This window comes from Solea senegalensis, linkage group LG12 (genome assembly GCF_019176455.1).
Source record: "Solea senegalensis isolate Sse05_10M linkage group LG12, IFAPA_SoseM_1, whole genome shotgun sequence".
Lineage (NCBI taxonomy): Eukaryota > Metazoa > Chordata > Actinopteri > Pleuronectiformes > Soleidae > Solea > Solea senegalensis.
Genome location: NC_058032.1, coordinates 21,838,608 through 21,859,963, shown reverse-complemented (window position 1 = coordinate 21,859,963; position 21,356 = coordinate 21,838,608). Strand labels below are relative to the sequence as shown.

The window sequence follows — 21,356 nt, the reverse complement described above, 5'->3', positions numbered from 1 at the left end:
TTCCATTGTAAGTCGCTTTGGATAAAAGCGTCTGCTAAATGACATGTAGTGTAGTAAGTGACAGAGCCACCATAATGTGGTCGGAATGAAGTTATTGTAGCAATGACTATTTTGATGGTCGATTTGTCATCCTCTCAGATGTTTCAGCTACTTTAACGTGAATATTTTCCTGTCTATCTGCCCATTTTTGGTTTGTGGACCACACACGGGGAAACAACAAATCAATCTTTTTCTACATTGTCATTCACTGTGAAGGAGATTTCAGATAAGAGCTTCAGGAATCTACACCTCTATTATCAAGCTGCTTCAGATGAGGGTGAAATTGCTGTAATTTATAGTGTCACTCATATAATTTTATAAGGTTTTTTGTGTCTGAATGGGAGCAGGTTCATACTCCATGTTTTTGCCAATATGGAGTATTTGATGTACTAACTACAACAGGAGTTTCTTGAGGGTAAAAATCTGTATCTGTATTCATGGAATTTATTGTTTTTTTTTGTTATTATCATTCCAGAAGCTGATGATGTACTCTCTAAAATATATCTTTAGACACATCACAGTCTGGTCTTGGATTCACTGCTGAAACGGGCACAGAAAACAAAGGCCACGGGACATAAAGGTGAACGTGGTGCATGTTTCTCAAAGGGTAAAAAAAAATGACAACAGTGAAGTTCGACAACATGCAGCACGCATCCCCCAGTGGCACGCCACCTTTGAGCCACAGGTCTCCGGGATGAGGTAGAAAAGACTCACACGATGTCGTCACGTCCTCTCTCGTTCCCATCAACAGTTTAAAAAAAACCACATGCAAGCTGCTCAGTTGCAGCCTGTGGCAAAGTGACTCAGACAAAGAAAGCACTTTCAGAGAGGAAATTAAATGGCCAGGGCCGGCAATATCGCTGCTATACAGGCTGGAACAAAACACTGAATACTTTTCATGGTCTATTTCGCAGCCACTATGGGAACAAGGGTAGAGAAATATCTGGTGTACTTTGGAATGGAAAAAGCTGCCTGGAGGTGTCTGATTCATAACCATTTTTATTTCAAAGATATATGTAATTTCAGCACAAATCACACAGCTCCCTCTGCTGGACAACTTGTCAATTAATCTCTAAGCGTCTCTTTTGAAGCATCTCTTTTTTTTTATATATTTTGAACTTAAACAGGTATGGGGTTTATTAAGGTCTTTGCACACCAGAGGCAATGCAAATATACGGGACGAAAGTACGGATAGTTATCTGTCCGCTACCTGTACAGGCGTCAATTAAATATTGCTCCGAAGTACTGCGTTTGTAGTTTTATTTGTTGATAAAAAAACGGACAATTTAGTACACAGCTATGTCTAAGAGTATAGTTCAAGTGTGTAGAATAAGTGTGTAGTCTAAGCGTGTAGTCTAAGTGTGTCGTCTAGGCATGTTTCAATAAGTGTTTCATCTAATTGTGTAGTCTAAGCGTGTAGAAAAAGTGTGTAGTCCAAGCATGTAGTAATGTTTGAATAAGTGTTTCATCTAAGTGTGTAGAATAAGTGTGTAGAATAGAATAAGTGTGTGAATAAGTCTAAGCGTGTAGTCTAAGTGTGTAGTCTAAGCGTGTCGTCTAAGTGTGTAGTCTGTCTGTCGTGTGTAGTCTAAGCGTGTCGTATGTAGTCGCGTAGTCTAGGCATGTTTGAATAAGTGTTTCATCTAAGTGTGTAGTCTAAGCGTAGAATAAGTGTGTAGTCTAGGCATGTAGATAAGTGTAGTCTAGCGTGTCTGTAAAGCATGTGTAGTCTATCTAATGTTTGAATAAGTGTTTCATCTAAGTGTGTAGTCTAAGCGTGTAGAATAAGTGTGTAGTCTAAGCATTACATTACATGTCATTTAGCAGACGCTTTTATCCAAAGCGACTTACAATTGAATCGAGTACAATCAGCCAGGGGTGGAATCGAACCTGCGACTATGATGTCTTTCGCACACAGGGTACCAGTCTTAACCACTGAGCCACTCCACCCCCCACCAACTAATGTAGTCTAAGCGTGTAGAATAAGTTTGTAGTCTAAGTGTGTAGTCTAGGCATGTAGTCTAAGCAAGTGTGTAGTCTAGTCTAGGCATGTTTGAATAAGTGTTTCATCTAAGTGTGTAGTCTAAGCGTGTAGAATAAGTGTGTAGTCTAAGGGTGTAGTCTATTCTCATACAAAGTCTTGTTGAAACAAACAGCCACAATCAGGGGGAAAAAAAGCTGCTGGATGTCCTCCACTGTCGTCAGCGCTCACCCCATCCACCAAGTAAAGGTACTGTTCCCAGTCGAAACACAAGGCTGACACAGGGCTTTACCACACCAAACTGTACCACGATGGAAAAATAGCATTATTGTCAAAGCGTAAGACTAAAGCACTCAAGCACTCTAGAATAATAGTAATATAGAACTGTTTAAGACAGATTTTAAATCAAGTATTTCACTGATCAAGCAACAACTGAAGGACTCGGCCTTGAAGACATTCTCATTAAACCCTGCAAAATAATGTTAATCTGGAAAGAAACAAAGCAAAGCTCCACAACTGCCACTCAGAGACTCTCTAATCCAACGGTAATAGAAACCGTAAGCTTCTCCAACCCAGCGCATTACAATACAGTTCACTTCAAAAGAAATCTCTATGCATTGAAATGAACTGACCTTTCGAGTGGGACTATAAGTCACATGGCACAGTATAGAAGAGGGGGAGAGTTTGCTCAAGGCTGTCCTCTCTTTTAACTCTTATACGACTGACAGGGGAAAAAGATGAGGGCGCTGCTGTTGCAGCAATCAGAGGAAAAAACAGATGAACATCAAGGTTCGGGGAAAATGGAAAAATTTAGGGACATCAGTCACTACTGCAGTTCCTGTGACATTTCCCCATCATTTCAAAGACTTTTGAAAATGGTTAAAGAGGACATTTCCATTAAATGATTTCAATTTTTTGCCTATGTTTTACTTTAACATTTCTCTTTTCTTCTCAAAAGTAGACATTTCTGAGATTAAATATTCTTCACACAAACATTAACCCTGAGTGCTCATGCGGCACAGATCTGTGTCAGAGGTGTACTCCTGGTAAAATGCAAGAATACACAACTCCTTATATAATATATATTATACAAACTAGGGTTCGATTAACAAAATTATATTTGTGCATATTAAATTTAGAAAATTCTCTTTTGGATAATCACGACCCAAATTAAAACCCAGTTCTTGGTCCACCATCTCTGACCAGACCAGTACAGGTCATGGAAGTTCAGAGTCACAAATACTTTTGTCCATATAGGACTGTATATCACCTTCTGGTGCTTTATCTGGATTTTTTGGGAGAAATCTAAATTTCTCACTTGTCAGAGTTGCGCATTCACACCTCCCCAAACGAACCGGACTTCCCAAGCAAACAACCCAGGGCTCGATTAAGAAGGACTTCGACGCAGCAATTCTCACTCTAGCCAATTATGATTTGCTCTCTATTCAAAGACTAAACCTCTCGGAGGTTTTCTCTACAAGATTCACTCAACACATACGCAGATGATGTACTCTTCTTTTTGAATTTTCGTCCTCCATTTGGGCTCCAGACTAAAAATGAATCATTGACATGTACACAGGAGTGGTAACGCGATTAAGCGGAACCCAATTCCTCTTCTTATTCATCTAAACGTGCATCAGTGTCTGTTCTTGTTGCTGCACACACTCCTGCTCAGCACCAGCGAGACCAGAAGCTGCTTTGCAAATGACCCGCGGGCATGAAGTGGCCGCATGTATGCATATATTCCCTTTTATTGGCTTATCAACATGCATGCTGGAAACCTGTGCGGCGTACCAAACGTCATCTGCATAAATTCTCTATAGGTACCAATCACGGCTAATAAAGGAAATGAAGATCCTGGGGCTAACAAGGGCCGTCCGTGGTCCTGTAACTCAATAACTCCGGCGTGACTTGAGATATTATTCCATATGAAATGGTGTGAACAGAATGGCAATGAACTGAAGATGGACCTTTCCTCGGCGCGAATAAGATTTACATATTTTCCACCTAATTGTTTATCAGGAGCCACGACTGACAATATCTGTATTATTAGCAGTTTGAAACCACTAATTGCTGTTTCCCAGGCCTTTAGGAACCAGGACGTGTTAACATTAAAGAAATCTGATTAATCGAGCCGCAAAATAGCAGGCAAGTCATTCATTCTGACAGTGGCTTCTTGGTTACACTTGGAATAAAATCTGGAGCTCGCAAATGTACTTTTGTAAGATTCTGTACAAATCTTACCCTGATGAGTTACAGTCTGCAAATGCTACTATACTTTTAAATATAAGTTAAAAAAAAAAAAACATTCCTGTTTTCATTAGCGTGTGAGCTGAGTTAGAGTGGGTGTGTCTCCAATAGACTGCAAGGACACATTTTGATTTGAACCTATCTTTATGAGGTCATTATGTATGGTCCTTGTGACTTTAAGGGGCATTCTGAGAATTAAGATTTGGATTTAGGGTTAGAACTGGGTTTAAGTTTAAGTGTTGGGGGTTAGATATTTATCTGTCATGGTTGAAGTTAGTGTAATGTGGGGATAATTGTTTTTTTTATCTGTGAAACTTTGTTTTTCACTTTGGAATTTGGCTTTCAGAATACTGTTGTTTTATTTTTTGTATTTTCAATTAATGTAGTGTTATCTAACATTAAAAACCAAACATCAGAGTAGTAACTAAGTAATCTAGGAGGCAGTAACTCAAGTAATGGACGATAAAATCCAGAGGACGGCAGTAATGCAACACAACAGATTCCAATTGCTGTTAAACACCACCATCAGCCAACCGACCGACCAAAGTCTCCACAAAAGTCTCTACATGGACTGGTGCAGTTCTGGCTCTGTATTTTTTAAACTCTAGAATATTGGGTTGGGGATTTTTGGAGAAATGTATGTCAGGACATTTGTCCACTTGCTTGTGAATTATCTTCAGCTTTGCCTGTTGTGTCCCCAACTCATCACCTGGAACTGGCTTGAGAATATCTGAAAGTTACCCGAGGAGTGTCTTCTTTTGGACAGTTGCGGTCTCACAATCAGTCCCTCGAGGGCAATTTCTGGAGAAAGTCCAAACTTCAGTGCAGGCCTGAAAGCAGATTAAGTTAGTGTTCCATCCAGTCGACATGGTCCCGGTGGCCTCAGAGGAGACAAATCTTTGTGGCTTGTGGAGTGGAAACCCTACACTCCTCATATAAATGGAGCCAGAGTGTTTGTGTTTCTGGCAGAGGGTCAAGCACATTTATTTGTTGGGCAGTGGACTCTGCCAAGTGTGGTCCTTGTGACCAATTATTTATGGTCAGAAACTCGAAATGCAGCTCAACAGTGGAGTGTGTCCACTCTTTTGACCCTGGGATCGATTCACTGCTTTCTGCTGATGATGTATTCTTCTTGGCTTCCTCTGACTGTGGCCTTTAGCAGATGCAGTAGTAATGTGCGCAAACCTGTTTGTTTTTTTCAGACACAGAACAGGTTTCTGGGTTTGTCTGTCTGCTACAGTGATTTCAAACATTCAGAAGAAACAGGGACAATTGTGTCCCACTCCCACTGTATGGACAATTACAATTTGAAACAATTCAATTACAAAATGACAAAGGCTGCAATTGAATTGCTCTATTTCGGATTGCCAATCGCCAGCTTGTTGTCTTCATTATCTCTTGGAACATGTATGATTATTTATTTGTGTTCACAATGCTCAGTTTAAAGGAACCACAACACGGACATAAAGCCTGAATATGGATCTGGATTAGTTTGGAGGGCTGAAATGGAGCAAAACATCCGCGTGTTCACATGTCTTAAATCTGTTGTGCCACCAAATTAAGTGCAAAATCAATGGTGAACTAACGATTATGGAAGCTCCCGCTACAGTTTTGGACTACATGCTTTTACGACACCACCATAAACATCCATCGTCTACCTCTTTATCCTGACTGTCGTAAAAACTCACCCTCACTCGGTAATTTCCTCTTCCTCGCTTCATCCAACAACAATATTCTCGGCTCATTTTTCACCGGCTCTGCCATGAAGAACGTCGAAAATAACACTTTTACTCAGTACCTGGCTGAGTGTGTGTGCGCAGTGCTGTGAAGCAATTGTTGATACTCATGAGACCTCTTGATTCTGAGGACTCCAGGTGGGCAGCACTGAACTTGCAAGGCTGGAGTTTAGCCAACAGACGGTAGGAGGCGGTGGAGACAGACCTCAATCGCGCCAATCACAGCAAGACATTTAACCATGACAACGACGCCAAAGCTGTTAAATTAGGGTAAAAATGGTTTCAGTTTCCCGTTGAAAGCACATCACTCGCTGTGATGGTTAAGTGCTTTACACAAAAGCCTCCATGAATGGAGTTAAGACCACAGCCGTCTGAAGGGAGCAGTGAAAAGGATCTAAAGTAAAGCAGATGAACGTGACGATTCTCAAGGTGAGTGAAACTCTTGTGCTTCTCTGAAGTGTCTCTGCACTAAAAGTCTTTATAGAGTATGCACGCTTTATTGGACTGCAATGTATACGGTACAAGAGAAGATATACTGTTCCGACGTTGTAGATGTATTAAATCTTCTTTATCTTTCCACATAAGAAAGTTCCCCCCCCCTTTATTAGGTTCTGCGTGTTTGCACAATGGACATTTTCATGAAAGATGCAAGAGAACACAGCTGTACACACACTCCCTGTTACTCTCAACCCTTCTTCATTTTTCACCTCCAGAAGCTTCTTTTTTTTTTTTTCACATAATAAACTTTAAATGACTTCACCTTGCCTCTGCACCAGCACACATTAACACAGCAGTGCAACCGAGGAGGCACGAGACAACAACAACAGAGCTAAAAAAAAAAATAAAAAATCAATGGGAATCAATGGCAATTGGAGGATTATTGCTGCTAAAAACAGCCCAGCAGAGCAATTACAGGGAACTGTTTGCTGCCGTCTCAGTAGGTGAAGAAGGAGAGCGGCAGAGTCCACGCGTGATTGTTTAGTTATTGGCTTTCATCCCCGTCCATGTGACAAACAGGAGAACAAGGAACAATTGTCAGAGGTAAAGCAACAGCAGGTTTTCAGAGATACACGCACACTCAGCACGAGTGGTCATTTCTCTCTCTGCTAACTGGTATTAAATATTATTTATTATCTATAATATGGGGCCAAAACAAAGATATATAACTATTACATTATATTGATGGAACCAAGAGAGCATTATTCCAGAGATAACTCGTTTTTTATTAGTTTCAAAAACTGACTCTGTTTACGCACCATGCTCGCTGATGCCTGCTGTTCCCACATGTATTTAGTTTTTTTCCTTAAGTTGATTAGGGTTATAGATTTTCTTTTCTTTTTTCTCTTTCTTTTTGAAGAGTTCTTTTTTAGTTATATATTGTTTGCGTCCACTGCAAAGGGAAGATTCCCGGTACATTTACAGAAACTTTACATGGAACTGGTGGGTTGGTTGATTGGTTGTTTGGTTGGTTGGATGATTGGTTGGTTGGTGGGTTGGTGGGTTGGTGGTTGGTTGGGTTGGTGGGTTGATTGGTTGGTTGGTTGGATGATTGGTTGGTTGGTTAGTAGGTAGGTAGAACTGTATTTGCATGCGTTTTAGCCAAAGATTACGCTACAATTTATTACCTACCAAATATATAAGTTCACATTTTTAAGGGACATTTTTATCCACACTCACTCATTTTCTACCACTTTATCCTCCACATGAGAGTCGCCAATCTCAGCTGAAATCAGGTGAAAGGCGGAGTACGCCCCCCGTCATTTTCCATTTTGAAAATTCCTAGTATTTTGCAAGCTTCGTTGGGTCGTATCATGGGCGCCTGGAATCGCCTGACAAAAAAACAAGACTAACTTATGAGGAGTCAAACTGTGCTCACTGATTGTTCTGCTGCGCATTTGTACAAGAGGAGAAAAGAAAACATGGGTAAACCACTTCAGAGACAGGAACTCTGGAGTCCGTCATCAGATGTCTGACAAAACCTCCTCATCCTAACGCTCCCTCACTAACAGAAAACCACAAAGGGGAACTTTAGATTTCCAAGTTTCCAAAGCACAGTATGTGGAGTAATTGGTTGCAGAGGGCTTCCAGTAGCAGCACAGAGACTGCTGTTTAACTGACTGAGGAAATCACTTGACACTACTGCTGCTGTGGAGTGAGAGGCATCTTTGAAAAGGATTTTTCAAACAAGATTCAAACCAACAATATTGTCAGTATGAAGTGAATATTATCGTCGGATCTCACAGTTTCAAGGTTCTCGTGACGGTGCTGTTCCAATGATTCTATTTTATCTGGTACATCATCCTACCTGCCATATTTGCCTTTGTATGATGTTTAGGCAGCGAACAAAAGATACAATAAAAGAATCATGGTGTACCACAGAATAAAGTTGGCAGTTGTTGTTGCTCAGGATTGAAATTAAAGCACTGATGTACTGCAGCAGAACATCCAACTATCTAAATCTTTTACTTTTACTTACACGTGAAGATGACCAGGGCGGTGCGGAGCAGGAGGTTGACGGCCATCTCCCATCTCTCTGAGACGCGGGCCAGGACCGGAGGTATGAGGATCTCAGCAGGAACGTAGAACTGCAGGGCAAAGGAGATGAGGATGCCGAAGGAGTACAGAAGCTTCACCGCCTGATAAGTCCTGGAGAGAAAGAGGGGGGGGGAAGCACAAGGTCTTCAGTCAACACTGGGCATCTCCTGCAAACTCACAGAAATCAGTAATTACAGTCTTCACTTTCAAACTGAAGTCACATTCTGTTGCACTTAGTGCCGCCATCAGTCCAGTCACGGGAAGATGGTTTGACTTTTATCCAAAATGCTTTCATTTACTTTCTGGATTAACTGATTAATTGTTTGGTTCATTACATAAAAAGTCAGGAAAAAAGTTGTCCCTATGATTTCTTTGAAGAAAAGAAACCCGAAAATAATCACATTTAAGAGCTTGTTTTACAAAACAAAAATGATTTATCAGATTTTTTAGTACTTAGTATTATTTAGTAACCGAGTAACATTGCAGTCCTACATGTATGTGCACATTTATTAAATGAAATGGGGCTGCAATTAACAATTCATTTCAAAACCTATTCGTTTGTTGATTATGTTGAAGTTTTTTGGGCCAGAAAATTCTTGAAAAATGTTAATCGTTTTGTCCCCAAACCAAAATTACTCGAACTTGAAAGGAACCAAGAGAGTATTAACAATTAAGAAGCTGAAAAATGAGATTAAAGCTAATAATCACTGGTTCAGAAGGTTGAGAAGCTTTTTTGTGTGTGTTTTAAAAAGAACATAAATGCATGTGCCACCTTACCAGCAGTTTGGCAGGTTGAGCGTGATGCTGCCTCCGATGCTCTCTCCAAAGCACATGTATCCAATGGTGCCGAGGCTGATGTAGAGGAAGGTGACGATGCCCATCCCCACGTACAGAACCAGAGGGAAACTCTGAGGCCGCTGCATCTTGTTCTCCAGGGGAAGAACCTGACGACGCCCACAGAACACACATTTGAACGACGTTAGACATGAACCATCCAGAGAAGAGACAAAAATAATGCCTTCATATACTGTGCTTATATCGTTCATATGAGTTTTACAGGAGAACAAAATCAGTTCTTTGTTTGGTTCTAAACAAAATCCTCCTCAGTGTGTTTGCTGTTGACTTTCTTCTTTCTGAATTTTTACAATTAAAAACCCTCCAGACGACGGAAAAATTGGTCGTACGTACCACGCCGATCCCTTCAAAGGCAAAGATGGCCGTCCCGAAGAAGAGAGGGTAGTCCTTAGCCCTGCCCACTTTAGGAAGGTCGATGGGATACGTGATGTTCTGGAGAAAAAAAAATGGGAGGAAAAAATGTAATGGGTTGCCAAATCTGCCACAGAAACTGCGTGTTGCCATTTCGATAAGTGTGTTGCTTCTGAAGGACAGTGTGGACAGACTCTCTCCATCTCCATGGACAGAAAGTGATCAAGTGTTGCAGGGAGAACGCCTTCTGCTGCAGGTCCAGTTTGGACTCATCCGTTTCCTTATGCTCGTTATTTATATTAGCTGGTAATAGGATCATTTATCATGATTATAGGGTCTGTGAGGATTAGACACCGTCCACTTCACTTCGCTTGATGACGATAGTTTAAGTCTGTAGTGTCTTAAGAACACGTTTGCCACTTTATCTCGTCATTGGACAACATTGTTGGCAACCTTTTACTCTCCCTGCACCAAACTCCATAGAGAAAATCAGTGATTTTACATCACGGCTCACAGTAGTTGTTGATCCGCTGCTGCGTCCATCTCCAAGTTCAAATGTGTTCTTTTTTTTTCTCCACTTTGGGGTTCGAATTCCTTCCTTCGTATTTACCTTTGAGACAAACTTGTACAATTGACAATGGACTTTGGTAGAGGAGAGTGAGCCTTCTGACATCTGTTTATAAACCTTATTTCCACTATTGTATTGTATACTCGAACTATCCCTTTAAACAATGACCTTTAATTAAAATAATCAGCCTGGGGTAATAAAAAAAGAGTTAACTTAACTTACAACATTAATGTTTTTTGTTTTAAAAAGCCAAATCCTTGAAATAATGACGAATATAGAGTCACATTACTCTTATAATGCAGTAAATAATGGAAAAGTTGAGAAAACAGCAGACAAACAGACGACTCGGGACTGTTTTGGGACAATTTTGTAGACTTTCTGCTCTAGTTTTCCCCTAAATCACCTGCTCAGGTGACTCATCAGTCCCAGTTTCTAAGGTTTCTGATGCAAGAAATTACTTTTCCCCCCCCATTTTTCAGTAAACACCGCTGCTGTGTATCTGCAGTGAGTGAGTGAGAAGCTGCAGGACGAAATACTCCACAGCTGGAGAACGTGCAATCTGGAGTCTCTGTCACTACCACTTGTCCTGTTATCCATAACATCACCCTGAAGCAACGAATCAGCAATGGAGGAGGGGAAAAAAAGAGACACAACGGGAAAAAGAACAACCACTCACTTCACTTATCCACAAAAGGGAAAAAGGCTTTTTGTTATAGTCGCCATCGCAACAGCATTTTTGAATAGAAACAACCGTTAATACACATTAAAACCTGGGTCAATAAATGTTTGCTTGTTAGGTTGTTTGTCCCAACTATACGTCAAGCTTTGTATAGATTCTGGTATCCCAAGGTAAAGGGTTGGGGCTGTACCGGACCAAACCGAACCGGGCGGTGACTTTTACAGTCCATCAGTGATGGCTTACCATGAGGGAGTAGAAGTAGATGAGGACCAGGCTGATGGTCATGACCAGGTTGGCCACCAGGGACAGGGGAGCCAGGTACTTCAGGTTGGGGGTGAAGACCAGCAGGACGACGGCGGGCAGGAAGCACAGCATGTAGAGGCGGGAGTCGAAGCTCGGCACCAGGACCTGCGTCTGGTTGGTGTAGTTCACGTGGCAGTTGAACGTGGTGGCGTTGGCCGCCTCGACCACCTGGTGGCGGCGGAGAGGAGGAGGAGGAGGAGGAGGGAATCAGAAGGAAGTTAAATACGGTTGCTGGCAAATATTGGTACCTGTGATGACTTTTCCTGGTGTTAAAGGCTTTTGTATGGCTTAAAAATGCATGACATTGACACAAATTACACTTCTTATTATACTATTGTTATTTTTAAGCCTAATTCTTTGTGTGTATAGTCAATTTCATTGTTTCTAATACACATTAACATTAAAACGCCAAGAAATAAACCAAGGCAATAATAAGTTTAAAGGTGATGTAATAAAGGTCATAAACAGTCGATATTTTAACACATATTAATGCGAGATATTTGTGTGTCAGAAACAATGAAAGTGCATTTGACTAAATGCCTTAATATCAGCCAAAATTTAACCTAATCATTTACATGTGCTTCCATTAGAATATAGATTTTTGTTATTTTGCGCTTATCACATTACACTTTATTTATTTGGGTTTTTGCCATTTATATACATTTTTCTTGTAATTTATTTACAATTTCCACCTATTATTATTAATACTATTATAGAAATGTATTTATTCTAGTGCTTGGTGCAGTGTGGTTGACGGGTGTACCAGATGCCACTGTGGCGGACAGACACCACCATCTAGTGGTAAGAAACTGCACTACAACGTAAATATATTCAGTGTCTTCAGGACAAGAAAGCCATTAGGCAAATGTGATGTGATTTGCTTTAAATCAACTCAGCTGCAAGTGACATAATACAAAGGTTTATTTACGTACGTCTGACTGTATGTCTGGGCAAATAATTCAATGTCAATCCACTTGTACAGTTTATATTCTGGAAAATGTTCATTCTATTTTACCTTTTTATAGTCGTATTAATATCTTTCCATGTTGTACTTTGTTAGAAATGCATGTTTATTATTTATTGCCTTTATCTTTGCCGTCCCACTACGGGACTAATCGTACTGTATCTCTTACCAGTCTGTACACTTTGTGGACAACCCACTTGATTTGATTTTATTGTTTTAATATTTCTTTTTATCCTCTGCTGTGCTACTGTTCAGGACAGGGGTCAAAGGTCACAGCACTCACAGCCAAAGTAAACACTCGCGTGACATCACAGGTATGTGGCTGGAGACACGACGGCGAGGATAACCGCTGTCAAAATACACTGCATTTATTCATATCTGCTGTGGTGTGTGTAAACTTTGAACGCACACCGAGGCGTATCTCGTCGCGGCGGCGCATGTGCACACACAGGTGTGACGTAAGTGCGGAAACTGCCGCTTCGACTAAAAAGGACCCGTGTGTGACTGAGCTGAGGCCATAAGTCCACAGACGGAGTAAACACACACACACACAGACACTTTGATTCTTGTTGGTGTCTCGTAAAAACGCGCGGGGTCAAAGACACAGTGACCGGTGTGTTACACCGACATGAGAACATTTTCAACATCAGAGTATAATCATAGGTTGTGCAAATTTTATACAAAAAGGGCCCAAACACACGGGAGCGACTTTAACTGAATCTGCACAGGTTTTGTATCGAACCGGAGTTTTAAAAGCAATAAATAGCCATAAACCGCGCACTAGATCTGTTTTTGCTGTGTTTCTGTGTCAGCGTTACAGCGCCACACACAGGCCTGGCATGTATACTACAGCACTTGAAACGGGGAACGCCTTATGAATGAAAAAGAAAACGATCGTATGGTTCTGCTAAGTTCTGTTTACCAAGGTTGTAAGGTCATTTTCAGATTTAGGTAAAAGTAAAAAAAATACATAAAATATTTGTTATATTCTAAGACTCCATGCAGTAACAATCACGCATGGAATAAAACTAATTTCACACCAAAAAACTGTCTCCTGGGGACGACTTGTCCCTCTAGGGCAGGGGTGTCAAACTCATTTTTGTTCAGGGGCCACATACAGCACAATGTGATCTCAAGTTGGCCGGACCAGTAAAATAATAGCATAATAACCTATGACCAACAAGAACTTCATTTTTTACAAAACATGACATTTCTTGAGAAATAAAAAGTGGAATTTCAACAATATCATGCCTAAATTTACTATTTACACATCACACTGGATCTATAAAGGCACAAACATTTAGTCCCAGGTATTTGGAAGTGAAAAATATTGCATTTGACATTACGTTTAGATTGTAATCGTAGTGTGAAATTTCAACATATTCATCCTGTGGGCCGGATTGGACCCTCTGGCGGGCCGGTTCTGGCCCCCGGGCCGTATGTTTGACACCCCTGCTCTAGGGTGACAGAACTTTGTCCGCAGTTGAGGAAAAGACAATTTTTGAGGGGGATAAGAGTCGGTGTGTAACCCTATATGATGTATATTTGTGTGTGTGTGTGTGTGTGTGTGAGCTTGACCTGCTTGACATTGTCACTGAGGAAGACGAAGTAGACGCAGCAGAAGCCGAGCTGAGTGATGATGAGAAACAAGTTCACCGTGCGTCTGACACAAGGAAGACGAAGAAGAAAAAAGAGGGGAGAGAGAAGTCAGACAGAAGGTGAGAATCCCCATGATACAATATGATAAAACTCATATATACACGCACATATGAACCACGTGAGCTTTTTTTGAAGTAGTTCCACATTTTGGGAAATACGTATTGTTTCTCTAGTAGACACACTAGATAAAACACTTCCCTTATAATAAGACAGTACTAGTGGACAAGGATTAAATAATCTGAGTCATTCCTGTTATCAAGCAATCAGTATTTGCTGCCTTAAGCCTCTTAATCAAACATTTCAATTGTTAAATCATGTCTTACTTTCCCCACTGCGAGTGTCTCCTCAGCCACGGAACGTTTTCCATCCCGTGCTGCACCGCCTCGCCATAGGTCAGAGACGGCACGTTCACCCTGGACCAGAAGATCAATCCATCAATGACTTTATTCACAGTCACACAAGAATAACTCAATGAATAAATATAATACATGTTGTCCTAGTGAGACCTCCTGATTCTGAGGAGATTCTGCGGTGCAGACGGTCCCCAAACTCACCACAACAAGACATTTAAGCATCACAGTGACGCTGAAGCTGTTAATTTAGGGTAGACACGCCTTCTTCCTTCCGCGTAACGTTGCATGCACAGCGTAGCGTGATGAGTTTGTGTAAATAGGCTGAGCAGTAAGTCAACAACACTTCTAAGAATCATACTTTGGGGTTTGTTGTCTCATTGGTTTAATTACATCATATTGACTTCATAAATCAATTACACATCACTGACGCTTTATGCCTCGTTGCGCAGTAGAAACAGAGTGTAATCTGTCAGCAAACAAGTCACTTTTGGCCCAGGAGGACGTTACGTAAACATGGCTAAAAAAGGAAAAGCATACACAGAAAAACAAGGCACACATTTGAGCTACATTTGCATGAGCAAACTCCCACTTACTTTGCACTGAGGTGGTGGGAACATAAGACCAGCAGCCTCATACAGTGAACTGCAATCACACCCATACACAGCAGACTGATCGGCCCCAGCTGCACAGAGGAAGAGAAACACATTTAATCTCCTCAAAGGGAAAACACGCACTATTTAACTTAATTTGAGCAGCGCCACCGCGAGGAGAAATGAAGTAGTGACGCCCGGGCGAGTGAAACCGTCAGGGACGTTTTATTAAGATATCGATATTCTGACTCACGCCTAGACTCGTCATTTAACATAGGGATATTTTCTCGATTAATCGAGTGCTTGTTTGGTCCATAAAACGTTGTTGAAAAGAAATGTTGAAAAATGTTGATTATTTTTTACCCTAAAAAAAAAAAAATAGACAAATCGACGACAGAAATAAATGATAGATTTAAGCTTAAATAGACTCGATTATATATAAACTGACGCACTGAGAACAAGAGAGTCCAAACCTCCGACTAAACCATTATCTTATTTAAATATTCTTTATCATATCAGGTCTACACTTTTACTTTAAAAAAAAAGTAGGTCGTCTGCACTCAGCTCCTAAATGCTCCTGGTACCCGTTCAATACGAGTCTGTTTTGTGTGTATATTCGGGTTTGTGGAGGGGGGCGGGGTTTATTTGTTTGTGACGTTTTAGTGAAAATGTTGCTGTTGGAGCTTTCTCCTGTTGACAGTGGTTTGACGTTTATTCCATTCCTACTCTAAGGGGCCGTCCTCACAGAAATGGTGTTACTCAGTCTGACACAGTCAGTGAAATACCACTGAACGAGTTGACAGTCGATCCTCTCCTCCTCTTTTGCTAGACGTTGGAGATGAACGCATGTTTTCGGGGATTTTTAAGTATTTTTAACCCATCTACAGTTCGGCATTGTTCGCCTGTTCAAAGTTATTCCACTGGATTATGTGTCATTACCTAGTTTGAAGCTTGTCACGTGGCCTGTTGGACCATTACGCCTCTAACAGACAGACATTATTTGCATTTATGGATACACGGCTAACGGCTCTTCGGCTAAGGCTTCTCTCCCTCCGAGGCATCAATGCCCACAGTGTTTCAAACTTCCAACACACGAGCCTGACCACGTCTGTGTCGCACTGTACTGAATATCTGATAATGTCAGATAATGTGCGGGTGAACTTACCACCAGACCTGCATTTTTGACGGCCAGAGGCAGACCCAGCAGCCCCGTGCCGATGTTTCCCTTCAGGAGGTGAATCAGAGTCTGACAAAAACTTGAGACGAAAGGGGGGGGGGAGCCACAAATGATCTGTATTAGACGGATAACAACGACATTTTTCGGCTTCATAACTCAGTCAGGAGTAACAATTTCCATCATCAAGAGGAGCTGGTGACATCATTTCTGTGCACTTTGGATATCCATATATATCTACAATTATACATACATATATATGTATATGTACACATATATATACACATATATACATATATACACATAAATGTGTGTGTATATATATACACATATACACACATATATACATATATATGTATATATACACACATATACATATATACACATATATACACACATACATACATATATACGTATATATGTATATATATATACACATATATATGTATATATGTATATATATATATATATATATATATATATATATATATATACGTGTATATATATATACATATATATATATATACATATATATATATATACATATATATATATATATATATATATATATATATATATATATATATATCTATGCATGCAGTACTGTGCAAAAGTTTCAGGCACCACCAGCTCTGTTGTTTTTTGTCGGTCAAATTCTGTGATCATGTGAATTTGGAATGAAGTGATGCGACTTAAAGCTGCTCTTATATATTAGCGAGCTGTCAATGCGTTGAACTCATGCAACATGTGTGTGTCATGCTCAAGCATGTCTTGAATAAACCTGGCGTAATAGACGTTTTTTTTACAGCAGATATTTCTTTAAATGAAATAGTAGGACAAACACAGGATTTACCAGTAACATTAATTAAGGTTCCATCCAGTATCAACAGAGCTGTGTTATTGTTCAAGTGTAAGGGTGGATCACGCTAAATACTTGACACCTGTAGAGGATGTTTTTTTTTTAAACAACAAAAAATACATATTTTCTGGATGTGCCCCAATAAAATGAAATAGAAATAATTATCCTCTATTGTTGTTATAGCATTGCTAAAACAACAAATCTAATGGTGGCCTAAGACTTCTGCACAGTACTGTAAATATATGTATATATATATATATATATATATATATATACACATATATATATATATGTTTTCTCTGAACTCTGAAGTTTGCGCTTCTCAAACAGTGACAGTGAACCACTGTGAATACACTCTAAAATGAAAACATAATCCACTGTTTATGATCTGTATTACACAATCTTAAAATCCACTTATTGTTTCCTTCTCATTTAAGGTAATAGCTGCTTTATATCGTTGGGCTTTTCTAATGTTAAATGAAAGATATTTACATGTGAGAGTATGTTAGAAAGAATGAAACTGACCATAAATATGGTCCATTTCTGCTATGTCACACAAATAATTAGGCTTAAAATGAACAGGAAGTATCGTTTGTGTCAATGTCGTGTGTTTTCAATAGATGCAAAAGCCTTTAAAACCAGGAAAGAAGATATTACGATATAAAGATATCCATATCGTCCCATTTTCGATAATACTTACGAAGTTCCCGTCCGTCCTCCAAACCGCTCGTAAGTACGCTGGGGTCTGGACGGTCCCGGGGGAGAGGGACACAGAGCGTCCATCTCTGATGGGTGGTGGTCAGAAAACAAAGACCCTGGGACAAAGAGGGGGGGAAAAAAAAGAACTATATATCGTGTATTACTATTGTAATGGAGTGTTTCTCTTCTGGAGAAGACTACGACACTGTCCAGTCTGTCATCGTCTCCTTCTCGTTTTGACACAACTTGTGTGCAGTTTTTCCCCTTCATTTGCATTTTAATATTTATTCAACACAAACAAACTGGATCAGGATCAGAGTAGTCACATTTCAAATTCTGTCATATTCTCTAAAGGGCTCCTCACGACACGCGATACACGATCGTGCCATAATCAATATATTGAGAGACAATTGTTTTCATAATCAATTACATATTTTCGCGATTAATCGAGTACTTGTTTGGTCCAGAAAATGTCGAAAAATGTGGATAGTTTTTTCCCCCAAACACCTCGACGTGACGAGGTTCTCAGATGTTCTTGTTTCGCCTCAATTTGATAATTAACATTATCGATATTTGCCCTGTCGTATCCATGAGGACGGGCAGCGGTGTACGACCAAACCGAGAGGGCCTTTTACAAAAGGGGGAGGAGTCTGGGAGTCTCTAATTCTGCTATAACACTTAACAATTAAAAATTAAGTGACTTATTTTCTTCTTTTTTTTTAAAGAAAAAAACCAAACATATATAAAGGTTTATATCTGGAGGTTTATATCTTTTTTTTTTTTTAAATCTAGTTTATTTTTATTTCCATTTTTTGCATTTTTAATATTTACACGATACAAACTGAAACCAACCAAACACCCTAGAGGAGGAACAGTACAGACTCACAGTGTCATGCTACGAGGTACGTGTACAGTAGACACATATAGCTGTCCTCATATAACGTCATGTTAGAGCTGCTCTGATTCCCATTTACCACCACTTTTATCCTTTTTAGTTCTACACTAAGATTAAGAAATTCAAACCGTTGTGAATCTCTTGAGAAAAACACTTAAAATCTTCCATTTTTTCAATATAAATCTATGTTTTTGTTCGCTCGTTCATGAAGCTACAGGGAGTTGAGGAGTTTGAGAGTGAAATTAAATTGTAATAGGGTTGCATGTCTCATGGGAATCTTATTATCTATTCTACCAGTATGACAGAAGTGACAGCGGGCGGAATGTGACACGTACCGACTGAGGCCTTTTCCCACACGGAAAACAGAACTTTCTATTCCGTTCTTAAAGTCACTCTGGGATCTGTTTCCCCAAAACAGGTCTCCCAAAACAGCAATTCCGTGAGGGACAAAAGTGGTTGGTCTGATTTGTCCTGCACCCATCATATCTAAAAAATCCAACTTCATGTAGTCATGACCTAAAACTGAAGGAGCCTCATGACCTAAAACCACCTAGAGCCTCTGGCTGTAAGTGGTTTTTTTAACTGTTTAACTGGTTTTAATGTCTCTGAGTACTTGTACTTTACAAAACAACAGGTGTACTTAAGACTTTGTGAACACACACTGCTTGCAGACACGGTTGTGTGATGTTGTTTTGTTTGTCGGGACCCGAGGCACTCAGATTCACCAGTTTAGTCCACGTTAGATCCAACAGAGACCAGACTTTCACTATATATGAAACCTGAGGGCCAAGTGATCTAATACAAAACTGTAGAAACACGGCGGCGCAAGGCGGTGGCCTCTGTAAAGCGGGGCCCTTGCCTAAAATACACAAAAAACCCTCCTAAATGCTACACACCAGAGCTTTAAAGCATACTTCAGGTATTCAGGAGGTATTCAGGAGCTCATATAGAAAAACTAGGTTCTTTGGGTTCCAGTAAAGACAATTCTGCTGAATGAAAAGCTGCTCTGATGATGATTCAGTGTCTAAAACGCACCGACTGGGGATTACATATAATCCCGGTGTGTACACAGACCTGCGTTATGTGAAACTGTGTTTGCGAGGTCTTAATACCTTCGCCTCGCGTGTCGACGTCGCTGGAGGAGGTCATTACAGGTCAGGCGGTTTGGTCGGCGGCCCGGGTTTCGTCTCCGGTCCAGCCTCACGGATCCTAGTGCTGGTGGGTCGGGGGAGTCCAGCACCGACAGCCTCCTGCAACAAAAGAGAGTGACGTTATAATGACGGTGATCTTTTTAAAGACCCTGTAAAGCAAAAGGAGAGTTTAATCATTAGTATGTTGTCTTTCTTTTACCTCGACGTAAAGGACACACAGACAAGCTCTGACTTCTCTGACAAGAACATCAACACAAAGAAAAACATATTTTCATGTCTTTAACAAAGACGTCCGTTTCAATTCCTCATTCAGGTGTGAGATTTCGCTGGTGCATTATCACCTGCTCGGGAAATCATTAACCTCATTGGCCGCTGATGGTTTCTTTGCTCCTCCTTAACAAGGAAGCCTGAAAAAATGGATCTAGTCTTTGTTTTGCGGACAAAACAAGACACGTTGTGGACATCGTGGCTTGGAAATTGCTGTGGATGAGAACGTAAATGTCTACAGACTTACTTTATTTACAACGTACAAAGAATCTTATATTTGTCCCTATTTAACTAGACATAAACAAAAGACAAATACAATCAAGTTCAGGTTGGTTGTTGGTTATTCACTTTTCATTTCTCTATACGTCTGGATAACCAGACTAAGTTTTACAGATTAATCATAGACATCTTAATCCCGAGGCTAAACTACACAACCACACTGTGGGACAAGATCGCTCTGAACTCAACAGAACTTTTGGACTTTTTTATTATTATAATAAATGGGAACATACTTGGGTGATCACCTACCCGTCACAAAAGGGATTCTCAGTGATCCGTTTAAAAACTGCACACAGGAAGTTGCGAAAAAAGGACAAACTTACAGATAAACCCACGCCGATGAAAGCGTGACCCTCGCGGTGGAGGAACTAATGAGCCATGGTTTTCAAACGTTTGGACTGTGCAGATATTTTCCGGATCCTATGCTTATTCTCATTTCTCAGCGGCCGTTTCTCCATTTTAAATCTACTTCTGCAATATTGTATTACACAGCAGTGTCTGTCTGTCTGTCTGTCTGTCAGTGAGTTCACAACAAGTTATTGGATCTGTGGGAAAGAGAAATGAGAAATATAATACGATTTCTTTGTGGACGAACTGGAATGGAAGAACAGAGACATTCTATCCAACATAAACTATTGCTTGAACGACTCGACTCAGTACAACCTGTACTGGAAACTTGAAAGTGAAACTCGATCCCTGAAGGCAGTTCCTCTTCAGGATGAGACAGCATTTGAACATTCAGAGAAAAAACAGGGTGTTACTTGGCTGTTTTTTACAGTGCGTGACCAAAGTGTCCGCGTTATAAACCAATCAGCAGTTTTCACAATGTGCGGTGAGACGTCAGCGATAATGTGTAACGTACACTGCGTGTTATTTGAGTATCAGTTGATTATTCTCCAGATTGATCAAATAGTCGTCCACAAAATAGCCAAAAAATGTTGGATCAGTGTTTCCCGAACCTCAAAATAATAATGAAAACTATTCCGTTTTAATGATTTCTTGGTTATATGGAGCAAAGACACTAGAAAATATTAACTTTAATGACGCTGTCATGCCAGTATGATACTCAGTATCGGTCTGATGGGGCAAAAAATAACTGTATGGGATAGAGGAAAATAAAAAAAGGAAAATCCAATTAAATCCATAAACCCTAAATATGGCGTAAATGC

At 40.2% G+C, this 21,356-nt stretch overlaps 1 protein-coding gene across 1 annotated transcript in view; it reads right to left on the bottom strand.

Moving 5' to 3' along the window:
- The window catches only part of slc36a1 (solute carrier family 36 member 1), a 31,679-nt gene that overhangs the window by 9,222 nt on the left and 1,101 nt on the right, over positions 1-21,356 (bottom strand). The window contains exons 2-11 of the mRNA XM_044040421.1: positions 19,603-19,740; positions 17,597-17,711; positions 16,029-16,119; positions 14,867-14,955; positions 14,244-14,333; positions 13,840-13,924; positions 11,238-11,465; positions 9,730-9,828; positions 9,319-9,485; positions 8,483-8,652 (exon numbers count right to left, since the gene is read on the bottom strand). Coding sequence (XP_043896356.1) covers positions 8,483-8,652; positions 9,319-9,485; positions 9,730-9,828; positions 11,238-11,465; positions 13,840-13,924; positions 14,244-14,333; positions 14,867-14,955; positions 16,029-16,119; positions 17,597-17,711; positions 19,603-19,639 — 1,171 coding nt within the window. The 5' untranslated portion in view covers positions 19,640-19,740. The remainder of the gene's footprint in view (positions 1-8,482; positions 8,653-9,318; positions 9,486-9,729; positions 9,829-11,237; positions 11,466-13,839; positions 13,925-14,243; positions 14,334-14,866; positions 14,956-16,028; positions 16,120-17,596; positions 17,712-19,602; positions 19,741-21,356) is intronic.